This window comes from Pan troglodytes, chromosome 9, assembly GCF_028858775.2.
Source record: "Pan troglodytes isolate AG18354 chromosome 9, NHGRI_mPanTro3-v2.0_pri, whole genome shotgun sequence".
NCBI classification, from domain to species: Eukaryota; Metazoa; Chordata; class Mammalia; order Primates; family Hominidae; genus Pan; species Pan troglodytes.
Window position 1 is genome coordinate 59733717 of NC_072407.2, and position 27476 is coordinate 59761192.

General features: G+C 54.2%; 2 protein-coding genes across 8 annotated transcripts in view; one reads left to right on the forward strand and one right to left on the reverse strand.

Moving 5' to 3' along the window:
- Positions 1-249: 249 nt before the first annotated feature.
- Positions 250-17340, forward strand: RTN4RL2 (reticulon 4 receptor like 2). Its single transcript, XM_016920901.4, has 3 exons — positions 250-698; positions 7401-7882; positions 15968-17340. Exons 1-3 carry the CDS (start codon positions 668-670, stop codon positions 16715-16717), a joined length of 1263 nt encoding a protein of 420 aa, XP_016776390.1. The 5' UTR covers positions 250-667; the 3' UTR covers positions 16718-17340.
- A 6969-nt stretch (positions 17341-24309) lies between these two features.
- SLC43A1 (solute carrier family 43 member 1) overlaps positions 24310-27476 on the reverse strand; it is a 31231-nt gene continuing 28064 nt past the window's right edge. For 6 of the 7 annotated variants that reach the window (XM_016920904.4, XM_016920902.4, XM_016920907.4 and 3 more), the window contains 2 exons: positions 26875-26998; positions 24310-25026 (listed from right to left, as the gene is read on the reverse strand). In XM_016920904.4, coding sequence (XP_016776393.2) covers positions 24880-25026; positions 26875-26998 — 271 coding nt within the window. In that variant the 3' untranslated portion in view covers positions 24310-24879. The remainder of the gene's footprint in view (positions 25027-26874; positions 26999-27476) is intronic. The other variant, XM_016920909.3, reaches the window with a different exon arrangement.

Sequence of the window (27476 nt, forward strand, 5' to 3'; positions counted from 1 at the left end):
GGGGGAGGGGGTGACCCAGAAGCTCATCTTCTCCTGGAAAGTTGGGAGGGGGGAACAGGACAAGTCCACGGGGTTCCCCTAAACTACCGCATTCCCCCAAGAAGGGATTTCTCTAGAAGAGTGGCGCCGAGAGGACGATCGAACACAGTCCTCCGGGTCGCTTAAGCGGGGGGGGGGGGGGGGGGGGGGCGGGGTGGAGGGGGTTAGAAAGCCGCTCCCGCCTCCTAGTGGTGGAGAAAGGGTTAAGTCGGCAAGCCAGCAAACGAGGGAGGAGCCAGCGAGTGCGGGAAGGAGTGGGGGTGGTTGGGAAGAGCTTCCTCGCTGTCCCCACTCTCCCTCGGCTAGCAGCCTGGGCACACGGACCGACAGACTGACGGACTCTCGAGCGGACAGCGCAGCTAGCGGGGCGCGGGCGCTGGGCGTCGACGGCCAGCCCCAGCCTTCCCCGCCCCGTCGCGCCCCGCCCCGTCCCGTCGGGGCCGATGGCTCCTCCCGAGGCCCGCAGCCCGGGCGGCGCAGGGTAGAGCGCCGCGGCCCGGCCACGCAGCCCGGGGACTCCCGGGCCCTCCCGGAGCCCCGCGGGGTCCCCGCCGTGCATCCGGCGGGCTCAGGGAGCGAGTGGGAGCGCCCTCCCCCCGCTGCCCCCTCCCCCGAGCATCGAGACAAGATGCTGCCCGGGCTCAGGCGCCTGCTGCAAGGTAAGAACGCCAGCGGCGGGAGAGCGGAGGGCATCCTGGGGAGAGAAGCAGGGCGTCCCCTCTTTCAGGGATTGAGGGTGGGGCAGTTGGGGAGGTGGGGTAACCTGGGGAAGGGGAAAAGCTCAGCGCTGGGGCCGCGCCCCCGCCGCCAGGGCTGTTCTCAGCAGGAGGGCACTTGGCTGGGAGCCCGCGGGCGCGTGCGAGGAGCTCGTGACCGAGGTGGGACGCAGGGGGCAGGGGGACCCGGCCCGGAGCGGGGAGGGAGGCTCAGGTTCCGCTGTCCCCGCTCCACCTGCTCCGGGGGACGCTGAGGACTCGGGCCGGCTGGGGAAGCGCCGACTCAGCAACTCCTCCTGCCCGGTGCCTCAGCACTTTCTGGCCACCTGGGAAGACAGGAGATGTGGGTAGGGGGCTGTCTGGGGAGGTAGGAGGCGCAGAGGGAAATCCAAGTGGCCCTCTCTGGTAGGAGAGATGGAGGGCGCTAGAAAGAGGATAGTTCTACTGATTGAGTGACAGATAAGGGTGTGGGCCAGAGATTGGGGGTGGGGTGGGGAGGGGTCAGGGGGAGAGGGATAGGAAGGAGAACTCAAAGATGGAGAAAGTGGTGAGGGAAGCTCAAAGGAGGAGGGAGATGGAGCGGGGGAGGGGGAGAAGGAATAAAGGTTAGACGGGAAAAGCGTGGAGGGAAGTGGGAAGAGGGAAGGAGAGGAAAGACCAGATCAGGGGAGGGATGGGAAGAAGACTATGGACAGGGACCCAGAATCCTGGGATGGAGGTAGCGGGAAAGAGAATCAGGACTGGGACCCTGGGGACTGGAATGGAAAAGGAGAATGGAAAGATCAGAAACCAGAGAAGGATGGGGATGGTGACTAGAGAAGGGGTATCAGGAACCGGAGAAGAGGGTTGGAGACAGGGAACCATGGATGGGAGAGGGGCTGGAGAGGAGGGAAGAGGAGGAGGAAGAGAAAGGCTGAGAGAGAGGGACTGGGGATTGGGGGTGCTGCCCAGGGATGAGACAAAGAGGCTTCTGGTAACCACTTCCACGTGGGAAGCCCTCCATTCCCAAAGCGCCTGCCTGCCACATTTCTTCTCTCAGGGAGTGGCTTGTGGGCCAGATGGGGGGTGCTTTGAGCTCAGGGCCCTGGGGGTGGCTGTGAGGGACAGAGGGTGAGGACTTTGGAAGGGGAGTGACAGCCTCCGAGGGTGGGCAACCAGGCTGGCTCCTGTGCTGCCATTTATTTATCCAGCCCGGACGTTGGATTCTGCAGCCGCCGCCGCCACCACGGTGGCTGCTTATTTTGGGGTGTTACATTCTGGCAGAGTGAGAAGCTGTTTGCAGCAGCTCTAAACCTCCGTCACCCGCGTCAGTGCCTCCCCAGGCCCCTGCGTCACTGGCATCACCACCACCTCCATCCCACTCCTCAGCTCCCACCTCCTCAGCCCCTGCCCCCTCAGCATCTGCCCGCAGGCCCCAGCCCTTCCCTGAAGCAGCCCGTTGGGTGTGGAGCCCTTGCTTCTCGTCTGGGACCCTGTGCCCCTCCTTCCAGAGCGAGAGGCCTCTGCTGCCTTTCCAGGGAGCATCCTTTCCTGGGACCACTCTGCACCAGCGACTCTGCCCTGTGGGTGGGTAGCCTGGATCCTGCCCCCTACTTTGGGTCCAGTTTTCTTCTCCTCAAGTTCCTTCTTCTACAGGGGCCTCCGGCCCAAAGAGTGGCCTGTGGGCTGAGAACTTTGTTTCTGAGCCTTGGTACTCCAAGGTTTGATAGCCAGAGTCCTGGACAGTGGTCCCTCAGTGAACAGATACTTTTGGCTCTGGACACTTCAGCCTTCTGGGATCAATACCATGTTCTGGCCTCTCTTGGCTCCCTCCCCTGGTCAGTTCTGGCCATATCTTCTGGACAGGGGTCATCTCTTCTTGACTCCCAAATGTAATCACTACTCTAGAGCAACCGCAAGCCTAGGAGGTGAAAGTTGCAGAGAGAGCTGGAGTCCCTTCCTTGCCTTGACCCTGAATAGCCAAACAGACTCAGCATTGTGGCTGGCCCAGCCCTAGGCACCTGGGTGCAATTTCTCTCCTGTCTTTACCTCAAGGGCAGTGTCTCACACATTCAGGCGTGGTTTCTGCGGAGGATGTGGCCACCTCTTAAAGAAAGATCAGAGTGTCTCTCTGACATGGGCTTGATGTCCCTCTTTTCCAATCTGGGTTCCACTTTGTACTAGCTGCATGACCTGAGGCCACTGTGTCATGTTTCTGGGGCTCCCTTCCTTCATCTGCAAATTGGGGGCCACAATATTGACCTCCAGGGGATTATGTGTGTTGTGTTCAATGTATAAAGAAGTTAACCTGTACAAATGCAGTGCCTAGGACAAAATAGGTGCTTCTTGGTTTCCTCCTACCCTGCTGTACTCTCCCCTGCAGCTCTAGCCATCCCCTGCTGACTTTAGAGGAGGGGGTGAGCAGAGAGGGTGGGGGAGGCTGCTACAAAGGGCTTTCCTCTGTCCATGAAGTAGTGGAGGGATGAAATGAAGGCTTCTGAGAAAGACAATGAAGGCGAGCTGTAGAGACCTGGTCAGGAGGCCTGGGGTGCTCAGAAACTCACACTTCCCCTCCCCAGCCCTCAACGGTGTTACCTATGATGTGAGGGGTTGGCTCTAGGTGGCCACCGAGGTATCCCCCTTTCCAGCTCTGATACTCTGTGCATCTTGCCCCAGTCTCCACCCGGAATTCACAAAATGAAGGCCAGGAGTGGAGCCGTGGTCCTCGGGAGAGACAGGAGGCCTGGGCCTGGAGGGAAGGAGTGGTGCTGAGGAGGCGTGAGAACAGGGGGTGGGGAAGGGACTTGGCAAGAAAGAAAAGGGCACACACTGCGCAGGGCAGGGACTGAGGGCGGGGGAGAGAGAGAAAGGCACAGCTCTCTAGTCCCCCAACCCCCCAGTCCCACCACCTCTGCCCTGGAGTGCTCGCTCCAGCCCCAGCAGGCCTGGGGCAGTGAAGCCCAGAGCCCCCGACCCTCCCCTCCTCCTTGCCTCCAGTGAGAGCCGCTGCGTGAATTATGGATGAGCTCCTTGGGTTACAGCTGCTTTGCACGGCAGTGGCAAGGGCCAGAAATGGCAACAGAGTCACTGTTATGCAGCAGCTGTTATGGAGGAGCCCCCAGCACGGGGTCGCTCTTCAGAGAGCCTGCAGGGACCACTATCATGGGCTGGGGGAGGTGAGCCCTGGTTGGGGGAGACATGGGAACAAGACGGAAGGAGAGTGGGGAAAGAGAAGAGAAGTAGTCTAATGTGGGCAGGTGGGGAGCAGGAGAGTCTAGGGAGAGAAAGAGGAGTAGGCACCCTTGCCAGCTCCTGCAGAGTTTACCTTCAAGGCCGGAAGGAACCCTGATGCCAGGGGAATGGGCCTTGCCTCTGGGGCAAGGCCTTGCCTCTGAGATTGCACATCCTTCCCTCTGTCTCTCCTGGGGCAGCGGTCAGTCCGGAGGCTGGGGGAAAGCTCTGTAATCCTCCAGGGGCTAGCGGCCATCAGGGCTCACACTCTGGTGAGCTTGTGGATAAGGGGTAGGATTAAGGGATCAGAGAAGGATTTGGCTTCTTTTGGTGTCAAGTCCTTAGGGAAGTGGAGATCAGAGGGTGACTCTGACAGGAAGGGAAGTGCCCTGGCTGGGCATCAAGAGACTTTTCTGGCCCTTTCCCTGCCAACACTTTGCTGTGTGACCTTGGGTAAGTCGCTTGCTCTCTCTGAGCTCCAATCATCACCTCAGTAGAACAGATGCTTGAACCAGAGGAATCGAGGGGACCTTTCCGGCTTTGAAATCTCCAGTTCTAAGCCCCAAACCTCAACCCTCATGAAACCCACTCAGGGTCCCCACTGTGCTTCCACACTCCACCTCTGCCTGGTTCAGATGAGGGGTGAGAGACATTGCTCCTCCACCCCACGTGGGTCTGAGAAACTCGGGAGGAGAAAGTAATCGTGAAACGCCGCACGGGGGAGGGGTGAGAAGGGCCGAGAAACGCGGAGGTGGTGTGAACGAATGGAACAGCAGCCGCTGTGTCACTGAGTATTACATCACGCCCAGCCTACACACGCACGGGGCCCGGCGCTCACACACACGCGGAGGACAGCCAGCACGCACCGACGCAGCACCGACGCAGCGCCAGGAGGGGCCGGGGACACTCACGGTGGGGCCCAAAAGCGAGGAGCGGCACACTGGGAGTGTGGATCTTCCACCCGGCACCTGTGTGCTCCCCCCTCTGGAGGAGGAACACCAGGGCAGCTGGGATGCCAGCGCCACACTCGGGGCCTGTCAGTCCCATGCGTGCACACCTGGCTCAGCAGCACTGCATTTGGTGAGCACCTGGCTCACGCCACTACCCAAAATCACAGATACATACACACATTCACACACACGGCAACCTCAGGAGCGTGACACATCACACACAAAACCACCACTAAGCATGTGCAATTCGTAGCCTTGGAGACCCCACACTCAAAATCACCAACCCCTCAGTCTCTCCCAGGGTCTCTGAACCCCAAGGAGCCCCAGGATGTCAGAGTGCAGAAACAAGTCTTCCTCCCCTCTGCCTTCAAAAGCCTAGGACGTTGCTTGAAGCAGAAGGTGTTCAGTCACTGTGTGCCCAGGGAATGACTGCCTGGCTTTGGGGGTGCAGGCTCCCTTTTTCCCCAGGCAAAACTGCCAGAAGAAAATCCCAGGAGTCACCTGGAAATCATAAGAAAGTGTAGAGGTCAAGCTAGTTCCGGCCTAGAACTTTATCAGCTATAGTGACGGCAAAGGCCAGGGATGATGGGAGGCCCTGCACCCCTATTAAAATATGAGTACAGACACCTGCACTCCACTCTCTAGCCCCCAGGCTCTCTGGGCCTGCTTTTCCATCAGTATCATAATAAGGATGGATCATATCCAACCTTCAAAAGTTACTTTGGGGGGAAAAAAAAAAAAGCTTTGGCTGGATGCGGTAGCTTATGCCTGAAATCCCAACACTTTGGGAGGCCAAGGTGGGAGGATTGTTTGAGACCAGGAGTTTGAGACCAGACTGAGCAACATAGCAAGACCCCATGCCTACAATTTTTTTTTTTTTTTTTTTTTTTTTTTTTGAGACAGAGTCTCGCTGTGTCACCCAGGCTGGAGTGCAGTGGTGCGATCTCGGCTCACTGCAAGCTCCGCCTCCCGGGTTCACACCATTATCGTGTCTCAGCCTCCCAAGTAGCTGGGACTACAGGCGCCCGCCACCATGCCCGGCTAAATTTTTTTTTGTATTTTTAGTAGAGACGGGGTTTCACTGTGTTAGCCAGGATGGTCTCGATCTCCTGACCTCATGATCCACCCGCCTCAGACTCCCAAAGTGCTGGGATTACAGGCTTGAGCCACCGCGCCCGGCCAAAAATTTTTTTAAAATTAGCTGGGTGCAGTGGCACGGGCCTGTGGTCCCAGCTCCTCAGGAAGCTGAGGCAGGAGGATTGCTTGAGCCCAAGTGATCCAAGTTGCAATAAGCTGTGATCGTACCACTGCACTCCAGCCTGGGCGATGGAGCAAGACCCTGTCTCCAGAAGAAAAAAAGAAAAAAGTTTTTAAGTAACTGCGAATGAGGAGAGCCTGGGGTGTAAAATGCAGATTCCCAGGCTGTCCCCCCAGGAATTCTGCATAGTTCCTAGGACTGGCTGGTGGCCTCACTTAGAGACCCAACCCTTAAGGCCCCTCCCGGCACAAAGAGGCTCTGACTCTGCAAGGGCGAAAAGTACAGGAAAGTAAGGGCACTGGGCACCAGTGGGCTGGCAAGACCAGACCCCAGAGTGAGTCCATTTCACATGGGCCTCAGATCTCCAAAGGGTCCCAAGTTACTTCCAGTCATTCTCCAATGGGGTGACTTTGCCCCCCAGGGGACATTTGGCAATGTCTGGAGACATTTTGGTTGTCACAACTGGAGGCAGGGTGCTGCTGGCATCTAGTGGGTAGAAGACAGAGATGCTGCTAAATGCCTTATATAGGGCTGCCCCCACAACGAGGAACTATCCGGCCCAACTGTCAATACTGAGGCAGAGAAACCCTGACGTTAGTCTTTTGACATTAATCTCTAGACAAGGTCAAACATGCAATAGTGAAAACAGGAATGAAGAGATGATCATTCTTCAACCAATTTGCAGTGCTTTCTACAATGGCCTTTTGGCGTTATTTTTTAATATATGAGAAGCCTCAGAAAGTGGAAGTGGCCAGGCCACTTCAGGCTATAACGTTGTCCCCTGAGCCCCCAGACATGGGAGCACCAGGGCTCTAGGCCTTTATTTTTATTTTTTAATTTTTCCCCTGAAACAGGGTCTTGTTGTGTTGCCCAGGCTGGAGTGCAAGGGTGTGATCATTGCTCACTACAGCCTCAAACTCCTGGGTTCAAGCGATCCTCCTGCCTCAGCCTCCCAAGTAGTTGGGACTACAGGCACATGCCACCATGCCTGGCTAATTTTTTTTTTTTTTTTGTAAAGACAGGGATCTCCCTATGTTGCCCAGAATAGTCTCAAACTCCTGGCCTCAAGCAATCCTCCTGCCTTGGCCTCCCAAAGTGCTGGGATTACAGGTGTGAGCCACCATATTCAGCCGGGTCTAGGCCTTTTACCAAGTTGGGCGGCTGGCCCCCAGCTGGCACTCCTGCCCTGGAAGCCCACCTAGTAAGTTCTGCTTCCCCTCCCCACAGCTCCCGCCTCGGCCTGCCTCCTGCTGATGCTCCTGGCCCTGCCCCTGGCGGCCCCCAGCTGCCCCATGCTCTGCACCTGCTACTCATCCCCGCCCACCGTGAGCTGCCAGGCCAACAACTTCTCCTCTGTGCCGCTGTCCCTGCCACCCAGCACTCAGCGACTCTTCCTGCAGAACAACCTCATCCGCACGCTGCGGCCAGGCACCTTTGGGTCCAACCTGCTCACCCTGTGGCTCTTCTCCAACAACCTCTCCACCATCTACCCGGGCACTTTCCGCCACTTGCAAGCACTGGAGGAGCTGGACCTCGGTGACAACCGGCACCTGCGCTCGCTGGAGCCCGACACCTTCCAGGGCCTGGAGCGGCTGCAGTCGCTGCATTTGTACCGCTGCCAGCTCAGCAGCCTGCCCGGCAACATCTTCCGAGGCCTGGTCAGCCTGCAGTACCTCTACCTCCAGGAGAACAGCCTGCTCCACCTACAGGTGAGCCTGCCCTGCCCCCACCCTCAGCCCCTTTCTGGTTTCCTCTCTCTGTGGGCCCCTCTGCTCCCCGACCCTGGCGTGCGTCCCTCCTCTCTCCCCAGGCCACCCTTCCTGCCTCAGCATCTCCATTTCTCTCTGTCTCTGTCTCTTTTCTCTCTTACATTCTCCAGGGGCTTTACTTTTTCCCTTCTGTCTCTCTACCTGTTTAGGTCCCTTGCTGTTCCTCTCTCTCTCTCTCCCTCTAACTCCACAACCTTCACCTCTCTGCCTCTGCCTGTCTGTCTGTCTATCCCTTTCCATCCATCACTGCCTCTCTCACTAACTTGCCTCCCCCATCTGTCTTCTGCCTCTTCTGTCTGTCTCCCTTCACACACCCACTCCGCATACACCCCCATGTCTGTCTGCGTGTGTGTATCTGTCTCTTTCTGTGATCTCACGTGTTTGCCTTCAGGGCACTCTGCCTTCCCCCAGGGTCCCCTGCCCAAAGGCCTTTGCAGCTGTTTTTCTCACCCACCCTCAAGTCTGCCCACATCACGGGGAAGTAGAGAGAGAAGGCAGAGCCACAGCCACTGGCATCCCACAGAAAGTTGCGCTTCTCTCCAATTCACTGGGCAATGGGACGGGAGAAGCCCACACCCCTTCTAGATTCCCGTTTTCCAAACCTGTCATCTCAATGCAGGGGAAGAAAGAAAAGGGTAAATCTCTGTTATGCAGCTGGAGAATGGATGCTCTGAAAATGGAAGGAATACCAGTAATTGTTATTCATTGTTATTATTATTGATCTAATTATTGTTTATTGTTGTTATGCTGACTGTTTGACACGCAAATCATCCCACTCCATTTCCCCAGGAAGCAATAACACACCCTCCAAACCACCCTGAGAGAAAATCTTCCCTTGGCTACAGAGCCTCCGGCTGGAAGGGGGTGAGAATATCCAAATTCTGCCCTCTCCCTACTTGAACCTAGAACGTGCTTCCTCTGCCTCATCCAGGGCTAGTGCCTAACTAGTTATCAATCTGCTAGTTGGAAAATCAGGTCAGTGCTGATGATGCTAATGATAATAACAATAGCCATAACAACCTAACAAACATACTGAGCACCCACTACGAGCTAGATGCTAAGAATACAGTAGTGAACAGAACAGACCAAACCCCCTGCCTTCACAGAGATACCATTCCCATGAGGAGGGAAAGAAGTAAAATGCATGGTATATTGGAAAAAAATATGTCTTATATTATTCTTATTGTTGCCTAAATAGTGACAGTAATAGCAGTAGCCGCCACCACTTAGTGGGTACACAGGGTCAGCCACAGTGCCAAGCACTTTATAGGTATCCACTCTGCCATTTACAAGCGTGTGACATTTTTTTTTTTTAACCTCCTCAGACCTCAGTTTTCTCATCTGTACAATGGGGTAGCAAGAGCACCCATCTCCTAGGGATTTTGAAAGCATTAAATGCATGAATAATTTGTAAAGCACTTAGAATAGTGCTTGGCATACGGTAAGTGCTATATAAATGCTTGTTAAAATACTATTTTAAAAAAAGAAACGAGCCTTATTTAACATTGGTTTCAGTGAAGTGGCCCAACTTGGACTCCATCCTGAAGATGTGGGTCAACTTCAAGGATTATACTAAGGTCATGAGTGAGTCCCAGAAATTGCACCTCACAGTTTATGAAGTGCACTCAGCCACCTCATCTCATTTCTACAGCCCAGTTGGGAGATTATTTTCACCTCCTTGTTAACAATGGAGAAGCTGAGGCTGGGGGCCCTGAAGACCCTATAGAGATATAGTCACCTCCAATCATAAATCTTTTCAACCATTGTCGGTGTGACCGGAGGCTTATGTCTTCTCACCATCATGTAGAGCCTCACAACAACCTGGTGATAGGGACAGTTAGGGGCACTAGGGACATGGGATGAATGTTCCTGAGGCCACACACCCAGGAAGAGCTGGCGCTTGAACCTCATGGTCTGGCTACAAGGGGACAGTACTCTGGAGTACAATTGAGCAGGCTCATTTTTGAAAGCACACAGTTTGGACTCAGCAAGACCTAGGTTCAAATCCTGGCTCCTATATATATGACTTTGGACAAATTACTTAACCTCTCTCAGTCTCCATTTCCTCATCTCTAAAATGGCAATCAGGATAGTACTTAATAATAATCTTTTTTTGTTGTTTTTTTTTTTTTTTTTTTGAGACAACGTCCTGCTCTATCGCCCAGGCTGGAGTGCGGTAGTGCGATCTCAGCTCACTGCAACCTCTGCCTCCCAGGCTCAAGTGATTTTCCTGCCTCAGCCTCCTGAGTAACTAAGATTACAGGCATGTGTCACTACACCCAGCTATTTTTTGTATTTTTAGTAGAGACGGGTTTCACCATGTTGGCCAGGCTGGTCTTGAACTCCTGACCTCAGGTGATCCACTCACCTCGGCCTCCCAAAGTGCTGGGATTACAGGTGTGAGCCACCATGCCCAGCCAATAATAATCCTTATTTAAGAAGTTTTGTAAGGATTAAAATGTAAGGCATTTAGCACAAGGATTAAAATGTAAGGCATTTAGCACATATGGGCACTATAATAATAATTACTACTACTACTACTACTACTAATACTGAGATCAAATACTACTACAAATTGATCATGCATTTAATGCTTTCAAAATCTCCTTATCAATATATATTAGTTATTTAGGAGGAATTTGGAGTCAGAGGGCCTGAGCTTGAATCCCCAATCTACTATTTTCTGACTTATTTAACTTTAGGCAGGTTGCTAACCCTCTCTGAACCTCACTTACTTTATCTGCAAACTGGGAATAATGAAAATAATACCTTCCACCAAGAATAGCTGTAAATAGGAAACGAGTTAGTGTATAGAAAGCCCATAGTTCAGGCCTGGTGTGGTGGCTCATGTCTGCAATCCCAGCACTTCGGGAGGCCAAGGTGGGTGGATCACTTGAAGTCAGGAGTTTGAGACCAGCATGGCCAACATGGTGAAACCCCGTTTCTACTAAAAATACAAAAATTAGGCAGGCGGGGTGGCAGGTGTCAGTAATCCCAGCCACTAGGGAGGCTAAGGCAGGAGAATCACTTGAACCTGGGAGGTGGAGGTTGCAGTGAGCTGAGATCATGCTACTATACTCCAGCCTGGGTGACAGAGCAAGACTCTGTCTCAAAAAAGAAAAAAAAAAAAGCCCATAGTTCAGTGCTGAAGAAATCATGTTATTATGACCCCATCCTCCATTGACTCTCAGGCCAAGAACAGCAATCAGGACCTGAGGTCAGCAAAGGCTTGGGCAGAGGGGACCTCAGGTGGACATTGGGGTCTTCTGAAATGGGAAGTGTTTGTTCTCTACGCCCCTGGCATGAATGGTACCAGGCATCATGGGAAGGAAGCAACTTCACACCTGGCCTTTTATAGAGGAGATGGAAAACACAGCCTCTGCCTGTGAACTGCCTGGTAGGGCTGGGCTGGGAGATGCCACAGGCAGGTGAGGAAACGTGGGCTGGGGTGAGATCCGCAGGGTGCAGGTGTGACCCAAGATGGAGCCAGGCCTGCCCCGAAGGGGAGCTTTGGAGGAAACTCCACCAGAGGACCACAGCTTTTCAGAATGGGGAAGGGCCAGGCACTGTGCCAGGTGAGTTCATTCATCAACAGATATTTACTGAGTACCTACCACATGCCAGACAATGTTCCAGGTGCCAGGGATTCAGGAGAGAACAGAAACAGTGGCCCTGTTCTCCCAGAGCATATTCCCTACTCAAGTGTAGCCAGATGATAAAGACACTTGTTTTCTTTCTTTTTTTTTTTTTTGAGATGAAGTCTTGCTCTCTTGCTCAGGCTGGAGTGCAGTGGCACGATCTCGGCTCACTGCAACTTCTGCCTCCCAGGTTCAAGCGATTCTCCTGCCTCAGCCTCCCAAGTAGCTGGGATTACAGGCGTGTGCTACCATGCCTGGCTAATTTTTGTATTTTTAGTAGAGACGGGGTTTCACCATGTCGGCCAGGCTGGTCTTGAACTCCTGACCACAGGTGATCTGCCCACCTCGGCCTCCCAAAGTGTTGGATTACAGGTGTGAGCCACCGCACCTGCCGACACTTGTTTTCTCTTTCAATCATTACAGTGGCCTGCATGGTTTTTGTTTTGTTTTGTTTTGTTTTTGTTTTTGAGACAGTCTCACTATGTCACCCAGCTGGAGTGCAGTGGTGCAATTTTGGCTCACTGCAGCCTCACCTCCTGGGGTCAAACAATTCCCCCATCTTAGCCTCCCCAGTAGCTGGAACTACAGACATGTGCCACCATGTCCAGCTAATTTTTCTATTTTATAGAGACGGGGTTTCACCATGTTGCCCAGGCTGGTCTTGAACTCCTGAACGCAAGCAATCCACCCGCCTCGGCCTCCCAAAGTGCTGGGATTACAGGCATGAGCCACCGTACACAGCTGGCCTGAATGGTTTAAAAATAGTCTTTATGCTCAAGCAGATCAGATCTCAGTTTGAATCCCAGCCACACCTCTAATTTGCTCTATGGCTTTGTGCAAGTTATTTAACCACTCTGAGCCTCGATGGACCCATCTGTGAAATGGGGATAACCTGTACCTTGGCGAGCAGGGGTTGTGAGGATTAAAGGAGATACTACTGAGCTCACAGCCCAATGTCTGGTACGAAGTGAGTATCCAATGAATGGTAGCTATCCATTAACACCAGGGAGGACACCAACTGAAGCTCAGCAAAATAAAAGCACAGTCCAAGGTCACCCAGCTAGTAAGGAACATGACCTAGAAGTGGCCCAGGTCTGTCTGACTCCAGAGTGCAGTTGTTCAGAGGTCTCTGGAGTTGGAAGCCACGTTCCACTGCATATTAGCTGTTGGACCCTAGGCGAGTCACTTCACTTCTCTGAGGCTCCATCTCCTAATCTCTGAAATGGAGATAATAATAGTATCCACCTCATAGGGTTGTGACAATTAAGTTACTATATAGGATCTGTGTAGCACAGAGCTTGGCACATGGTAAGAGCTCAATCAGTTACCTGCTTGACAATGCTGACGCCGATGATGACGATGATACCCATCCTAGACTGATGAGCTCTGTGAGCGGGGGTGCCTGGCACAGAGTAGACACTCCGTACAGCTCTGTGGAATGAATGAGGCACATCCCAGAACTCACCAATTCATAAAAATCAGATGCAGATGGGATCTTAAAGATCACCTATCCTAAGTCCCTTGTTTCACAGATGAAAAGACCCAGGCCCAGAGAGGTGCTTGGAGCTGCGCAAGGTCACACAGCCAAGCAGCTCATTTGATTAGTGTCAGAGCCAAGAGCTGGGAGTTTGGAGGGAGGCAAGGTTAAGAACAGGATGCTGTCAGGGAAGCGGGCAGGGATGCTGTGTTAAGATTCCAAATGGATGCAGAGAGCTGTGAACCGGCCAGTGGGGAGGCAAGGGAAATGTGGTTTTTGAAATGGAAGAGGATGACTTTAGCAGAGGCTCTCAGCCCAGAGGGAGGGGAGATAGGGAGGGGAGATAGGGAGGGGCGGGGGGAGGGCTAGGGCTGTGAAAGTCAAGAGCTTATTAATGCATAGAGAACGGTTTTAACAGTGGAGAGAGGAAGGACTGGATTTGAAAGCTACATTCAAGGAAGTGGCAACGGGATTTGGCAACAGCTTGGATGGGGGGAGGAGGCAATGGACCCCAAGGCAGAGGCTCAGAGAAGGGAGGGGCAGGACTTTTTGCAGAGAAACAAAAGGAGAGGAGAGGAGGTTAGAATCAAGAAATTCTGTGGGCCAAAACCTGGGGCTGTGGGTCAAAGGCACCTGAATTCCCTAGGATCTCTGGAGCTTTGGTCTACTCTTCTGACCTCCCGAGGTCCCCCAAAATGTGGATTACCCCTGCTCACTCTCCCCCAACCCCCGGCCCCTTATCGATCCTCTGACCATACATCTCTGGGTGTGTCCTACTCTTGCTGACACTTCATAAAAAGAGGAACCCCATTTAGGTGTTTTGAGTGGCAGGGATTCCAAGCCTACCCCCTGGATGGGCCTGGAAGAGAACAAGAGTACCAGGCCATGGTGAGTCAGGCTGAGGCCAGGGAGGTGCAAGGAGCCAGCTGGAGGCCTGAGCCAGGATTTGGGGTGGTGGCAGCAGGGGGCGGAGAATGGTGGTGTCAGAGGCAGCCGAGAAGGTTGAGGGGGACGGATCTCAATGTGGCCAAGAGGAGGGCTCTTGGCACGCTCAGTTCCTGTAGCGAAGAGGGCGGAAGCCAGATGGGAGGGGGCGAGAACAGGCAGGAGCACAGGAAGGTGGAGGCTGTGGGTGTGGGCTGGGAGTCAATGCCCTCCCCCAACCTGAGGCCTCCGACCAGGCTCCTGGGTGGCAGGCATGGGGAGGGAAGCGTCTCCCCAGGCAGTGAGGGAGGGAGAGCCACAGTCAGGGAACAGGCCCCCTGGGTGAACTGGCCTGAGCAGAGTGGATGCTCCTGTTCTGAGACCCAGACCTCCTGGAACCTGCTGACCACAGTGATGCCCTGCACAAGAGGGGAGGACCTCAAGGCAGTGAGGTCAGGGAGCTGAAGTCCTGCTTCCCTCTCTGGCAAGCCCTTATCTCTTTGAGCCCCAGTGCTCTCCTCTAAAAAAGTGAGCTGGGCTGATGGGTGCCAAGGCATTAGCTCCCAAGTCAGCTGATCATCAGAATCCCCTGGTGAGCTGGTTATAATGCAGAGTCCAGGAATCCCCACTGGCCGTGGGCCACACACACCCGCCGCCCCCCGCTGTTAATTCTGAACCATAGTTCCAAGGTCCTTTCTGCACTAATGTGGCCTGATTAGGTGACTCCCTAGCACCAGGCAGGTGGGACAGCGCCTCTAAGGGGAGTAGTAATGCAATGTGGCTTCCTTCCTCTCCTCCCCTGCCGCCTCTGGGGGTGGAGCTGATGCCCCTCACCCCAATACCCAGCCTAGTAGCAGTACTTTGGTTCCCCCAGGGAGCTCCTCTTTTAAAGAAAAGGGACAGGACCCAATTGTTACTGAGCCCCTATTGTCATAATAGCCACCATTTATTGATGGTTGACTATGCACCTGCCAGATACTGTACCCTTAACAGCATTTATCATCCAACCCTCCTTTAGCCTGCTGACGGGGTTATACATAATAAGGAATATTGTACATACTGAGGAACCTGAGACTCCATGAGGTTAAAACTTGCCTAAAATAACACAGCTAGGGAAAAGGCAAGCTGGATTTTGAACCAGGGCTCTAAGTGCTGAGCCTGTGGGCTTCATCATTGGACCAAATCCCTGTGTGCTGGGCACGTGTCCAGCACTTCCCTCATATGATCTTTATGTGAACCATCCTCTGGAATCCTCAGAACAAACCCAGGAAGTAGGTATACTCATCCCCATTTTACAGATGAGGAAACAGGCACAGAGAGATGACTGGCTTGGCCAAGTTAAGAATAACGGCTAACAAACAAAAACAAAAATTAAAAAAAAAAAAGAATAATGGCTAACTCATGGAACTCATAGAACTCCACAAGGAAAGGTGTTGTAAGCACCTTCATACATGCTGCTTCATTTAATCTCTACATTATACAGATGAGGAAACTGAGTCACAGATATCCTGAGTGACTTGCCCAAGGTGGCATCAGTTAATGACAGATCCAAGATTTGAAATCAGAAAGGCTGGCTCCCCAGTCTCCATACTTCACCAAACCAGAAGTTCTGAAACTCAAACTGTGGTCCTGCCAATGGCCACACTGGCTTCCCTGGGGAACCTGTAGACATGGGGATTCCTAGGCTCCACCCCAAACCTCCTGAATTAGAAACTCTGCCCCCCGCCCCACCCCGCTCAGAGATCCGCAGGGGATCCTAATACACCCGAAAGTTTAGGAACCACTGACCTCACCAATACCACTTTTTCCACAGCAAATAGGTTAGAGGAGGCAGAATCCAAATCCAGGATGCTATGAATCAAAAGGTCAACCCTTTCTCTTCTGCCACGGTGCACCCCCTTCCCTCCCCCGGCCAAGGCCCCAGCGGGGTCTGCACCCTGCCTCAGGCCCATTCTCTTCTTCTGTGCCCCACTCCACCCCACCCAGGATGACCTGTTCGCGGACCTGGCCAACCTGAGCCACCTCTTCCTCCACGGGAACCGCCTGCGGCTGCTCACAGAGCACGTGTTTCGCGGCCTGGGCAGTCTGGACCGGCTGCTGCTGCACGGGAACCGGCTGCAGGGCGTGCACCGCGCGGCCTTCCGCGGCCTCAGCCGCCTCACCATCCTCTACCTGTTCAACAACAGCCTGGCCTCGCTGCCCGGCGAGGCGCTCGCCGACCTGCCCTCGCTCGAGTTCCTGCGGCTCAACGCTAACCCCTGGGCGTGCGACTGCCGCGCGCGGCCGCTCTGGGCCTGGTTCCAGCGCGCGCGCGTGTCCAGCTCCGACGTGACCTGCGCCACCCCCCCGGAGCGCCAGGGCCGAGACCTGCGCGCGCTCCGCGAGGCCGACTTCCAGGCGTGTCCGCCCGCGGCACCCACGCGGCCGGGCAGCCGCGCCCGCGGCAACAGCTCCTCCAACCACCTGTACGGGGTGGCCGAGGCCGGGGCGCCCCCAGCCGATCCCTCCACCCTCTACCGAGATCTGCCTGCCGAAGACTCGCGGGGGCGCCAGGGCGGGGACGCGCCTACTGAGGACGACTACTGGGGGGGCTACGGGGGTGAGGACCAGCGAGGGGAGCAGACGTGCCCCGGCGCTGCCTGCCAGGCGCCCCCGGACTCCCGAGGCCCTGCGCTCTCGGCCGGGCTCCCCAGCCCTCTGCTTTGCCTCCTGCTCCTGGTGCCCCACCACCTCTGACTGCGGTGCTGAGATCGAAGAGGCCAGTGTCCGATCCCCGCTTCCCGTCCACCCGGGGCTGCGGCTCCGGCCCCAGTCGCCCCACCTTCCCTGGCCTTGCTGCCTCCCTTTCCCCTCCCAGCTCCTCTCCTCCCCGGGGAGCAGGCCGCCTCTCCTTGCCTGCCCCCTGGGCTGTCCTGACTTGTGGCAGCCCCAAGAGGGCGTGTGTGGTGGCTCAGCCCTGCCCTCCCCAGTTCTGGCCATTAACTCTTCCCCATCCCAAGGCTGGGGTGGGGCCCCCCAGGCAGCCGCTGACCCGCACTCCGAAGGGCCCACAGCGGACACCAGAGGGGCTTTTGTCTGCAGAGCGTCTTCCACCAGCAGAGCCTTTGGAAGCTCCCCCAGGGAGCCCCACCCAGGACCCTTTGGGGGATGCCTCAGTCAGGGCCAGGCTGACCCTGACCCCTGCTTACCCTAGTCCCCTCAACCTCCTGACACTGGAGGAATACTTTTCTCCTAAGTCTACCCTGGACACTTTTTAGGGCACCTGGAGAGAACTTTCCTCTCCACTGTGGCCCCTGCGTGGTGAAGATCAAAAGAAGTTGTTTGGGAAAAAAAATTTATTAAAAAATTCTATTATTTTATCTACTGTAAGATTTGTTGACTTGGGACCCCGAAAGCGGGATGAGGTCTCAGAATGTAAGGATTGCAGGGCCAGGAGGGTTGGAGAAGGGGAGCCGTCCCCCGCCATCAAAGAGCTTCCTGGTGGCTGGAGGTGGTGTGCGCTCCCCCGCCATGAGGAGGAGCTGAAGCCCTGCATTCTAGGTGAGGCGCAGTGTGGCAGCCAAGAGTGGGTGCTGGTGGCACCTCTTCTCTTCATTTGTCCAGGGGAAGAGCTGCAGCCAACCCTGAGTGGTCTGGCGCCTGAGGAACTAAGCCTGGGGAAGACCTGCTGTCTGGTTAACAGCCCTCTTCCAGACCCTGTTCCTTCAGGAAACAAGAGCAGTTCTCCTGCAAGGAGGAGTCACATACACACTCCTGGTCACAGACAGCCCCAATATGGCTTTGGGTAAATGTGAACAAGGCACTGCTCCCTCAGGGAAACACAGCCCCATGCCAGAGCAAACACCTTGGCAAACAGAGACCAAGGCTGGGTTTCCGCGTACACTTGCCTCCTTGGCTAAGTGCCCTTGTGCAGTGCACAGCGTACACACCTGCACACAGCAACCCTGTGGGTATGTGGTCTCTCTCTCGGCTCCTGTGAGGTAGAAGCCATCAGGGATGAACCAGGTCAGAGAAGCAGGTTTCCAAACAGGCTAGAAGAGGGACCGAGGAACTCGGGTGATCAGAGGGACAGGAATCCCAAATTGTGATGCATTACTGGCTTGAGGTACAATCAGAACCTTCATCTTTCTGGCATGTGGAAGAGAGGCTGGGGACTGGGAAGAGCTCAGGCTAAGAAGGACTTGGGTTGGGATTTAGGGGTGAGTCTCATCAGACTGAGCACTTGGAGGGAAGTTTGGTAGTTTGAATTTGGAGCTAAGAATCTAGCTTGGGCAGGGTGTGGTCGCTTGCACCTGTAATCCCAGCTAATTGGGAGGCTGACGTGGGAGGATCACTTGAGGCCAAGAATTTGAGACTAGCCTGGACAACATATCGAGACTGAGTCTCTTAAAAATGTTTTTTTAAGAATCTAGTTTGGAGTGGGGTGTGATGTCTCAACGTCTGTAATCCCAGCACTCTGGGAGGCTGAGGTGGACAGATCACTTGAGGTCAGGAGTTCAAGACCAGCCTGGCCAACATGGCAGAAACCCCGTCTCTACTAAAAATTCAAAAAAATTAGCCAGGCGTGATGGCGGGTGCCTATAGTCCCAGGTACTCAGGAGGCTGAGGCACAAGAATCACTCCAGCCTGGGTGACAGAGACTCTGTCTAAAAAAAAAAAAAAAAAAAAAAAAATCTAGCTTGGGAGGTGGGAACAGAAAGATAGAGGGGGCCTAGATGCTAGGGCTTGAGGAGGCAGGCTGAGGTTCTGTGATTCTGGCTGGGGAGGTCAAATGATCTTGAGAAGAAGAGAAGAAAGGAGAAGAAATCAGCATCTAAGCCTGAGGCAGGTAGACTCCGGTTAAGGGTGTGGGGTGGGTTGGGGGAGAGTGAGAGCAGCTGGTCAGAAACCCAGGGAGCTCGGAGTCTGGGGTCTTGCAGGGGCTTGTGTCAGGCTGGCTGTGAGGAGGTTAATGGGTTGGATTGGAGGGACAGCCAGGCAAGAGCTCTGGTGGAGGAGGGGCTGCTGGGGCCTGGGCAGGGGGAGGGGGGCTGCTGGTAAATTAGAGGCAGGCTGTCCAGGTCATAGAATTATCATTGTGAAATATTCATGGGCCTTCGGTCCAGATGCTATTTCAGAACAGTGAAAGCAGGAGGAGTGTGTGAGCCTCAGGAAGAAGCCTGAAGCAAAGCCACTCTCCACCAACCCCCACCCCTCCCACCACCAGCCCAGACAGACCCACGGACGCCCATCACGTGCACACCCACACTCCCGAGCTCTCACACACACTCGCACCAAGCAGAGCCATGTAGCACGTGCAAGCACACCAACCACCCACGGGTCCCACAAACAGGCAGGTGTCCCCTAAATTCTGACATGCACACTGACATGCACACCCACTCAATCAGGACCCAGCAGAGATCACCTCCAGCGATCTCACATGCACAGACCCCCAAACTCTCCAAACAACCCAGATTCACCACCTTGACCCACACACCCTGAAATAGGAGGGATGTTCAAGGCCATCCAGCCCAACCCCCACCAACGCTCTGATGGGGAAACTGAGGCCATAGAAAGGAAGGGATTTGTCTGAGATTCCTCTATCCCCTGAAAAAAGCAAAATTCATTCACCTCCCACATTCTGAGTGTACCCCCATTCTGCATTTTCGTCTGCCAGACACCCAGCCTAGTTGTAATTAACTCCTCCCTTTCTCTAATTTCCTGTATCTATTCAGTTACCCAGTCCCCCACCCAGCCATAGTCTATCCCTTCCTTCCCATTCTCCCCACCACCTCCCTGCTCCAGCTACTCATTACCTCATGCCTGGAATATAAAAGAAAACTGCGATAACCTCCTCGCTGGTTTCCTACATGGAATCTCTCCCTCCCTCCCACCCAGCCATACCATGGTGACCAGATTCATCTGATCAAAATTTGCATATGTTATGATGTCACTCAGGAGCCTGTAATGGCTTCCTAATGCCTATAGGGTAAAGGTAAAACACCTTAGCAGAGCATCAAAGATCCCTCAGAGTCTGGTACCAACTGCTTTTCTAGCCTTTTCTCTCACAATCTCATCCCAAACCTTCACTCCAGCTAGAACGTTTGTATCATACCGGCCACCAGTTATCATGTATGTGAAACCCACCAACCGACTTTGAGTGCCCCCCTAAAATTTCTCAGTCTCTCCTGAAGTAGGAAACCTCTTCCCCCTCCTCAGATCTCAGACTCCAGAGCCCTTTCCCAAGGCCAAGACTGCACCTCTCTGACCATATACAGGGGTTCTTCAAAGCAGCAGACAGAGGCTCAGGCTCTGGCTCCCTCCAAGCAGACGGCTGCCCCCAACTGGCCACCTTGGGAAGCACAGCCAGGCTTCAGTCGTCTAGAACAGAGAATGAGCATCTAACCGCCTGGGGAGAGGAATAGAAGGACACCAGATGATAAGGTTTATAAGCCCTTAAGCCTCTAAGGTTCTTACACCCAGAGTAGAGGGGGGACGGTTCTCAGCCCTGTTTTCCTAGCTGCGGGCTCCCAATTTTCGATCCCTAATCCGAGAGGAACTCCTCTCCAGTGAAATACAGACTTGGGACTCTCAGGACACTGTGGAAGGGAAATTTCCCAACAGACTCTGGGAGTCCAGGAGGCCAGGGATAGACCAGGTGGCAGGCCCAAGGTCCAGCTGGGGTCAGGTTTCTATATGAATTTTTAATGCTTCCAGATAGACTTGTCAGATGTTCTGAAAACTGAGCATCTCCTTTCACCTCTGTACATGATGCCCTTCTCCAACCCCATTGCCCCTGCAGGAGGGCAGGCCTGGGACAGATATTCAGTGGCCTCTGGAGAAACGGTTTTGGGACAGTAGAAGGGTAAATGACCTAGTTATGTTCCCACTAGTAAGCTGTGTGACCTTGGGCAAGTTACTTAACCTCTCTGAACATTAGAGTTCTGTGGGTTTGTTTTTGTTTTTGTTTTTGTTTTGTAAGCTGGGGACAATAGTGCCAGCCTAAATCAATTTGTTGTGGGGACTCAGTGCAGTAGCCCATGGCAAGGTGACCTACATGCTTGCTGTTATTATTCTCTTTCCTCAAGTTCTGCCTCCCTCTTCCAGCTTTTCTTCCAACCCCAAAGATGTCTCTGGCTATTGCTTCGAAGGTAGGAGCTTTGGTTGGTTCTCCCCTTTCTCTTCAGGCCCAAACTCCCCACCTCAAGATCCTTTGGCCTTTGTAGAAACTTCAGGTGAGGAGGTGGCAGAGAAATAAGAAAGTGTGCAAGGCTGGTGGAGTGAGAGAGGAGGATAGATGGTAAAGCCCTAGCAGAGGGGAGGGAAGTGGGCAGTGGAGAGAGGAAGGGAAGACCCTGCTCAGAGAGAGAAGAGCCAGGCACAGACTCCTTCCTTCCTTCCTTCCTTCCTTCCTTCCCTCCCTCCATCTTCTCCACGCCTGGTATCATCATACAGAAGCAGAGAGGACTGCACTTGGTGAAAGTTTCAATTCTCCTGTGTGGAGAGGTGAGCACTGAGGAAGGGGTGGGGGCTGTCAAAGGAGACTTACCCAATCTTTCCAGCCCACCAATCCCTTGCCCAGTGTTTCTATAAAATAAGGGCCTTTTGCATCTGATTTAAGTAGGAAGCTGATTCCTGAGCCCCTCAGATCTGCTGAATCAGACAGCTAAGGGGGCCCTGGAATCTGCATTTTAGCAAGTGGAGGTGGGTTATGAAGCACTCCAAAGTTTGAGACACGCCTCAAAGGTGGAGTGGTTCTGTGGGGGGCAGAAAGGAAAATGCAAAGGGGGAAGGGGTCACACTTGGGGAAGGTTTCAGACAATACCGAGTGGAAAGGGTGATGCCAGGTGTGGGGAATAACAGATAGAGGAGGCAAAGTGAGTGGAGACCAAGCCAGACTGGGGAGGAGGGGGCCACAGCCAAGGTGAGACAGGTCAGCAGCCAGAAACCGAAGCAGACACTTGCAGGGTGCACCCCGCCCTCTCTTCGTGGCAATCTGAGACCGAGGACGTGGAGACCCTGGAGAGCCCCCCACCTTGTTTCTGGGGCGGGGGTCAGAGAGGAAGCCTCTCATCCCCGGGCACCAGCGGCCTTCCCGGGAGGCTCAACACGCAGATACCTGGATAGGCGTCCATCATTCCCCCGGCCAGAGCCCACCAACGCTCCTCGAGGTCCGACCTTGTCCCTCCTTCTACCCCACAGTCCCCAGTCCTAGCTCATCTGCATAAAGCTCCAATTAACATGTTTTTCCTTTGCTATTTGCGATCCCAGAACTCGTTCCCCACACCGAGCCCGTTTCCCGCCGCCTCCTCGCCCCTGGGAGGGCGGCCCCATTAACCCTCGCGACCCGGGCCGCTCCTGGCGGTCCTGACCCCGCCACCCCGTCCCGCGGTGGGGGTTTGGGGGTGAGGGGCGCGCCCTGGGGCAGAGGATTGCGCGGCAGGGTCTGCCACAGGGCAGAGGCCAGGGCTCTCCGGGAAAAAGGCAGGCGCATATATGCCCCCCTTTCTGGGAAAAGACGGGGAGGGGGGCTTCTCCTGGGAGACTCCAGGCTTCGAAATTCCTCGTTCCCTATCCTCCGGCCCCCGCACCCCTCCTCCTCCCCGCCACGCACCCTCTCCCCTCCCCAGCCATCTGTTCCACTCCGCAGCGCCGCGACAAACACGGCTCCAGCTCGCTTCCGCCCCTGCCCAGCCCCCTCCCCAAGCCCCGGGGAGTGGGGGAGTGAGCAGACGCCCTTCTCCTAGGAGGCCGGAATTTCTGCCTCCATCTCCCACCGGGGTCCGGCTGGCCAGAGGCAAGTTTCGAAACCCCCCACCAACCACCACCACCGTTGCGAGGGCCGGTGAGGCTGCAGATAACGCTTGCAAGGACGGGAGTCGGGGAGGGTGTAGGGCGAGTTTAAAGGACGGGCAGAGCAAGCCCCGGGTAGGGGCTCTGCAGCCCAAGACCCGGGAAGAGGCAGGGGTTTTCCCTCCCGGGTCGCCGCCCCCCGCACCCTCGGAGCCAGCCGCAGCCACGCAGCGCCGCCTGCCGGGCACACCAAGGACCTGGCGCGCACGTGGCGCTTCCCCCCACCCCCGGGTCCGCTCCTGGCTCGCGCTCAGCCTCCCCAGACTATTCGCAAACTGAGGATCCCGGACACAGAGTGCAGAGACCCCGGCAAGCCTACTGAAAGCCAGCCGAACCCGCTGGTGGGTGCTAGCCAATTCTGATTTTGTACTTTGCAAAAACAAAAAAAGTCAGTGTTGGAAGTCGGGAGTCTGGGCTCAGAGCAGCAGGGATCTGCGATGTGACTTTGCCAAGTCTCCAGACCCCTGAGGACAGGTTTTCCTATCTGAAAACGGAGGGGTCAGTCTCTCTTATTAACTTCTCAAGAGAAACAAAGACAAAGGGAGGGAAAATGGCTTAGCTGGAATGCTGTCTTACAGAGCCAACCTTTGGAGGTGGGGGGGATGGCCAAGGCCTCTGAGGTCACTCTTGGCCCCAGGAGCAGCTGAGAACCGGAAAGAAGCTTGGGACCTCCTTTCTGCAGAGCTATCCTTTCCACGGACTGCCGAGGTTCCAAATTGAGCTCCACCACCTAACACTGTGTGCCCTTGGGTGTGTGCCTTAACCTCTCTGGGCTTGTTTCCTACAGCGACAAGAAAGAATGACAACACCAACCTCTTAGGCTATAGTTTGGATAAAATGAGATAGCTGTGTAGAACAGACAGATCCTAAACCAATGTTAGTTTTCCCTTCATTTGGGGACTTGCTCTAACCTCCAGGGCTTATGTCCCAGAGGCACAAGCAGGTGCAGGGCTGGATAAATAAGGTATGTCTTTCTGCAGGATCTCTTGTCCTCACTGATGGTGTCTTCTCTTGATATAGATAATTTTAAAGCTTCACGTTATTTATTTATTTACTTTAAAGCCTCACTTTAATGTTAAAGGTAAATGTAAATATAGTATAACAAGGAAGCTCAAAATTTGCATAAGGTTTTAAGATAAAATAGGAGACTCCAAAAAAGTGTTACTTTCGGCAGGCCCTAGGGATGCTATGGTGGGAAGTTTGAGTCATACCTTAGCATTCTTTCTAAAGCATTCTGTCCTAATCCTCTGTATGGAGAAAAGCCAGCTTCCTGGATGTACCCCAAATCCTGGGAAGTAGGGGGCAGGAGCTGGACTCCCTCCAAGCACTAAGGGCAGGGCATGGTTGGGAACAGGGAGGTGAGCCAGACAGCCAGAGGCGAACGGGCTGGCATGCCAAGCGTCCTAGTTAATGCCCAGCTGAGCCTGGGTGAAGAAGGATGGGGGTGTGGGAAGACACCCCCCACCAACCGCCAAAGACAGGCGCACACCAGCCAGTCTCTCACTTCCCTTTTTATTTCCTCTAAGACTTGCAAGCAGCAGCACCAGAGAGGGAACCTGCCCTCCTGGCCCTGGAAGGGGCCGACCCCCAACCCCTAACCCAGGACACAGCTGGCACCTCAGGCCCCTTTCCTTCTGAAAGGAGGGCTGTGTCTCTCTCACATTCACACATACAGAGACACATGCATGTGTGCACACTCATGGCACATGGGACCTTAAGGGTAGCCTGTTTGCCGATCCCCCCAAGAGGTACCAGGAGGCAGACCCCTAGAAGGAGATAAGAGGCAGCTCCACACCCTGGTCTCCTCCAACCCAAGGAGGAAGAAGGCTCAACCCCTCTAGGATAGGGACTGTCTTCAGTCAATGGAGCGTTGCTTTAGGGGGCGTTTTTGAAGGTTTTTTTTTCTCCTTTTTGCAGTCTTTACAAAAATAGAACTTCTCTTGGTATTTATAAATCTACGGCCATGGCTCTATGTGCATGTTACAGGTAGAAAAGCCATATGGGGCACTCCTTTTGGTTGCTCAGGCCTTGATTGCCTGTCATCCAGGTCCCTTGGTCTCAGAAGTCTATGCGGTCACCTCAGAGCCGCTAAGCACCTTCAGTGGGCCCATCCCATTGGCGGTGTACTCCTTCTGGAGCCGGGCACGGTAATAGAAGAGGTAGGAAGGCAACAGGAATCCCAGGAGTGAGAATAGCAGGAGGCCCAGATTCACCTTTAGGGCAAGGAGAGAGAAACAGAGTCAAGTAGGTAGTCATCTGCCCTTAGCCTCCCACAGGGAGGAGAAGGCGGCCATTTTTCTCCAGGTCCTGAGCCAGAATAAATACAGCTAGTACTTATTATGTGTAGTCATTGTTCCACCAGTATCTCACTTAATGTTCAGCAATTCTGCAAAGTGGCTGAGATGAGACTTCTCGGGTATAACAAGTGGCAGGGCCTGGTGGGTGCCCACACCATATGGCACTCTCTAGGTAGGTATGAGGAAGGCACAGCACTGTAGGAGTCTGGGCTGGTCAGGCTGCTCCCGAAATGGGGCCTTCTGGGCTCACCCCTCTGACCTTTGGAGATGTTAACCAATGGGATCCCGTTCAGGGTGGCGAGAGGAGGCTCTCAGACACAGTTCAAGGAACTGGGATGCACAGCCTGGTGGACAGAAGGCTTGGAAGGCCCAGGACACGCGGGCTCTGACTCGGTTCACATCCCACTCTGCATTACTCACTGTGTGACTTTGGGCAAATAATGGCAATTCTTACTGAGTGCCTCCTTCTCAGGGCTGTTGTGGCGAAGATGTAAGTTAAAAAAAAGTATGCATCATGCTTAGCACATAGCAAGTGCTTGGTAAATAGAAGCAGTTATTTCATCACAATTCTTTGGGAGGAGGGTTTACGTGTGGGTGGCCCCACAGGGCAGATGAAAGATCAGCGTCAGGGAGGCAGATGAGTTCAATGTAAGGAAAAGACTTTCTAACAGCAGCAGGGCTGCCTCGTGCAGGAGTGGGTGCCCTACCACTGAGGGTATCTAAGCTAAGAGGGAAGGGTCCCCTTTCAGGGGTGCTGGAGACAGGATCCCACACTAGGTAGAACTGGATTGGACCAATGGTGCCTGAACACAGGCCCAAGAGTCAGGACTGGCCACTTCACAAAGCACCTGGAGTTTACTAAAAACAGACTCCTAGGAGGTCAGGCACTGTGACTCACGCCTGTAACCCCAGCACTCTGGGAGGCCAAGGTGAGAAGATCATTTGAGGCCAGGAGTTTAAGACTAGCCTGTGCAACATGGCAAGACCCTGTTTATCTGTACAAAATTTTTTTTAAAAAAATTAGCCAGGTATGGTAGCCATCACCTGTGGTTCCAGCTACTCAGAAGGCTGGGGCCGGAGGATCACTTGAGCCCAGGAATCAGAGGCTGCAGTGAGCTGTGATTTTACCACTGCACTCCAGACTGGGCAACAGAACAAGACACCTTCTCTACAAAAAAAAAAAAAACAATAGGGCCGGCTAACGCATGTAATCCCAGCACTTTGGGAGGCCGAGGAGGGCAGATCACGAGGTCGGGAGATCGAGGCCATCCTGGCTAGCACGGTGAAACCCCGTCTCTACTAAAAATCCAAAAAAAAAAAAAAAAAATTAGCTGGGCGTGGTGGTGGGCGCCTGTGGTCCCAGCTACTTGAGAGGCTGAGGCAGGAGAATGGCGTGAACCCGGGAGGCGGAGCTTGCAGTGAGCCGAGATCGCACCACTGCACTCCAGCCTGGGCAACAGAGTGAGACTCCGTCTCAAAAAATAAAAATAAAAATAAATAAATAAATAAAATAAAACAATAAATTAAAAACAAAAACAGACTCCTACGGTCAGGCTGAGATATCCTGATTCAGGGGACTGGGGAATCTGTATTTTTAACACTCCGTGAGGGGTTCTAAAAGGCAGACAACTTGGAAACCTGCAGATTAGAGACCTCTGAGGTGCCTCTGGCTGAGATGAGTGAGGGATGGCACCACATACAAGGCCCTACCCCTGCCCCCAGGAGAGTGGCTCCTGCTCCCCCCACACCAACCCTCGCTCTCACCCAGAAGGGCTCTCCTTTCAGGGGTCCCACCATCGCCATGAAAAGTGGCTGCTGAAGCAAGGCGAACACAGCACTGATGAGGGACTGCAGGCCTGTCAGCGTCCCAAAGTGGTTGGATGGGAACCTGTCCATGAGACGGGGAGTATCAGGGGTGTGTGGCCCTCTCCAGCCCAGGCCAGCACCTCTCCTATCCCCTCCCCACCATGGTCCCCGCTGGCCAGGCAGGGTGGTGCTTAAGCGTTCGGGCTCTTTGCATGGGCTCTTTGGTCCCCATCCTTGAGGGCAAATGCTCCAACTTCAGGGCCACTGAGCTGGGTTCTCACACCTCCTGTATGTGTGATATTGGCAAGTGGCTCAACCTCCCTGAGCCCCACTTCCTCCACTAATAACAGGGATGGCATTGACCTCTCAGGACTGTCCACTGTATTCTGTCAACAAACATTTAGCTGAGAACCTACTATGTGCCAGGCACTGCTCTAGGTGCTGGAGATACCACGATCAAGCAAGTCAACAGATTCCTGCCGTCGAGGAGGTGGCATTCCCATGGAGCAGGTGGCAGTCAGACAATAAGCAAGAGATAGGCAGAGTGTTAGTGATAAACG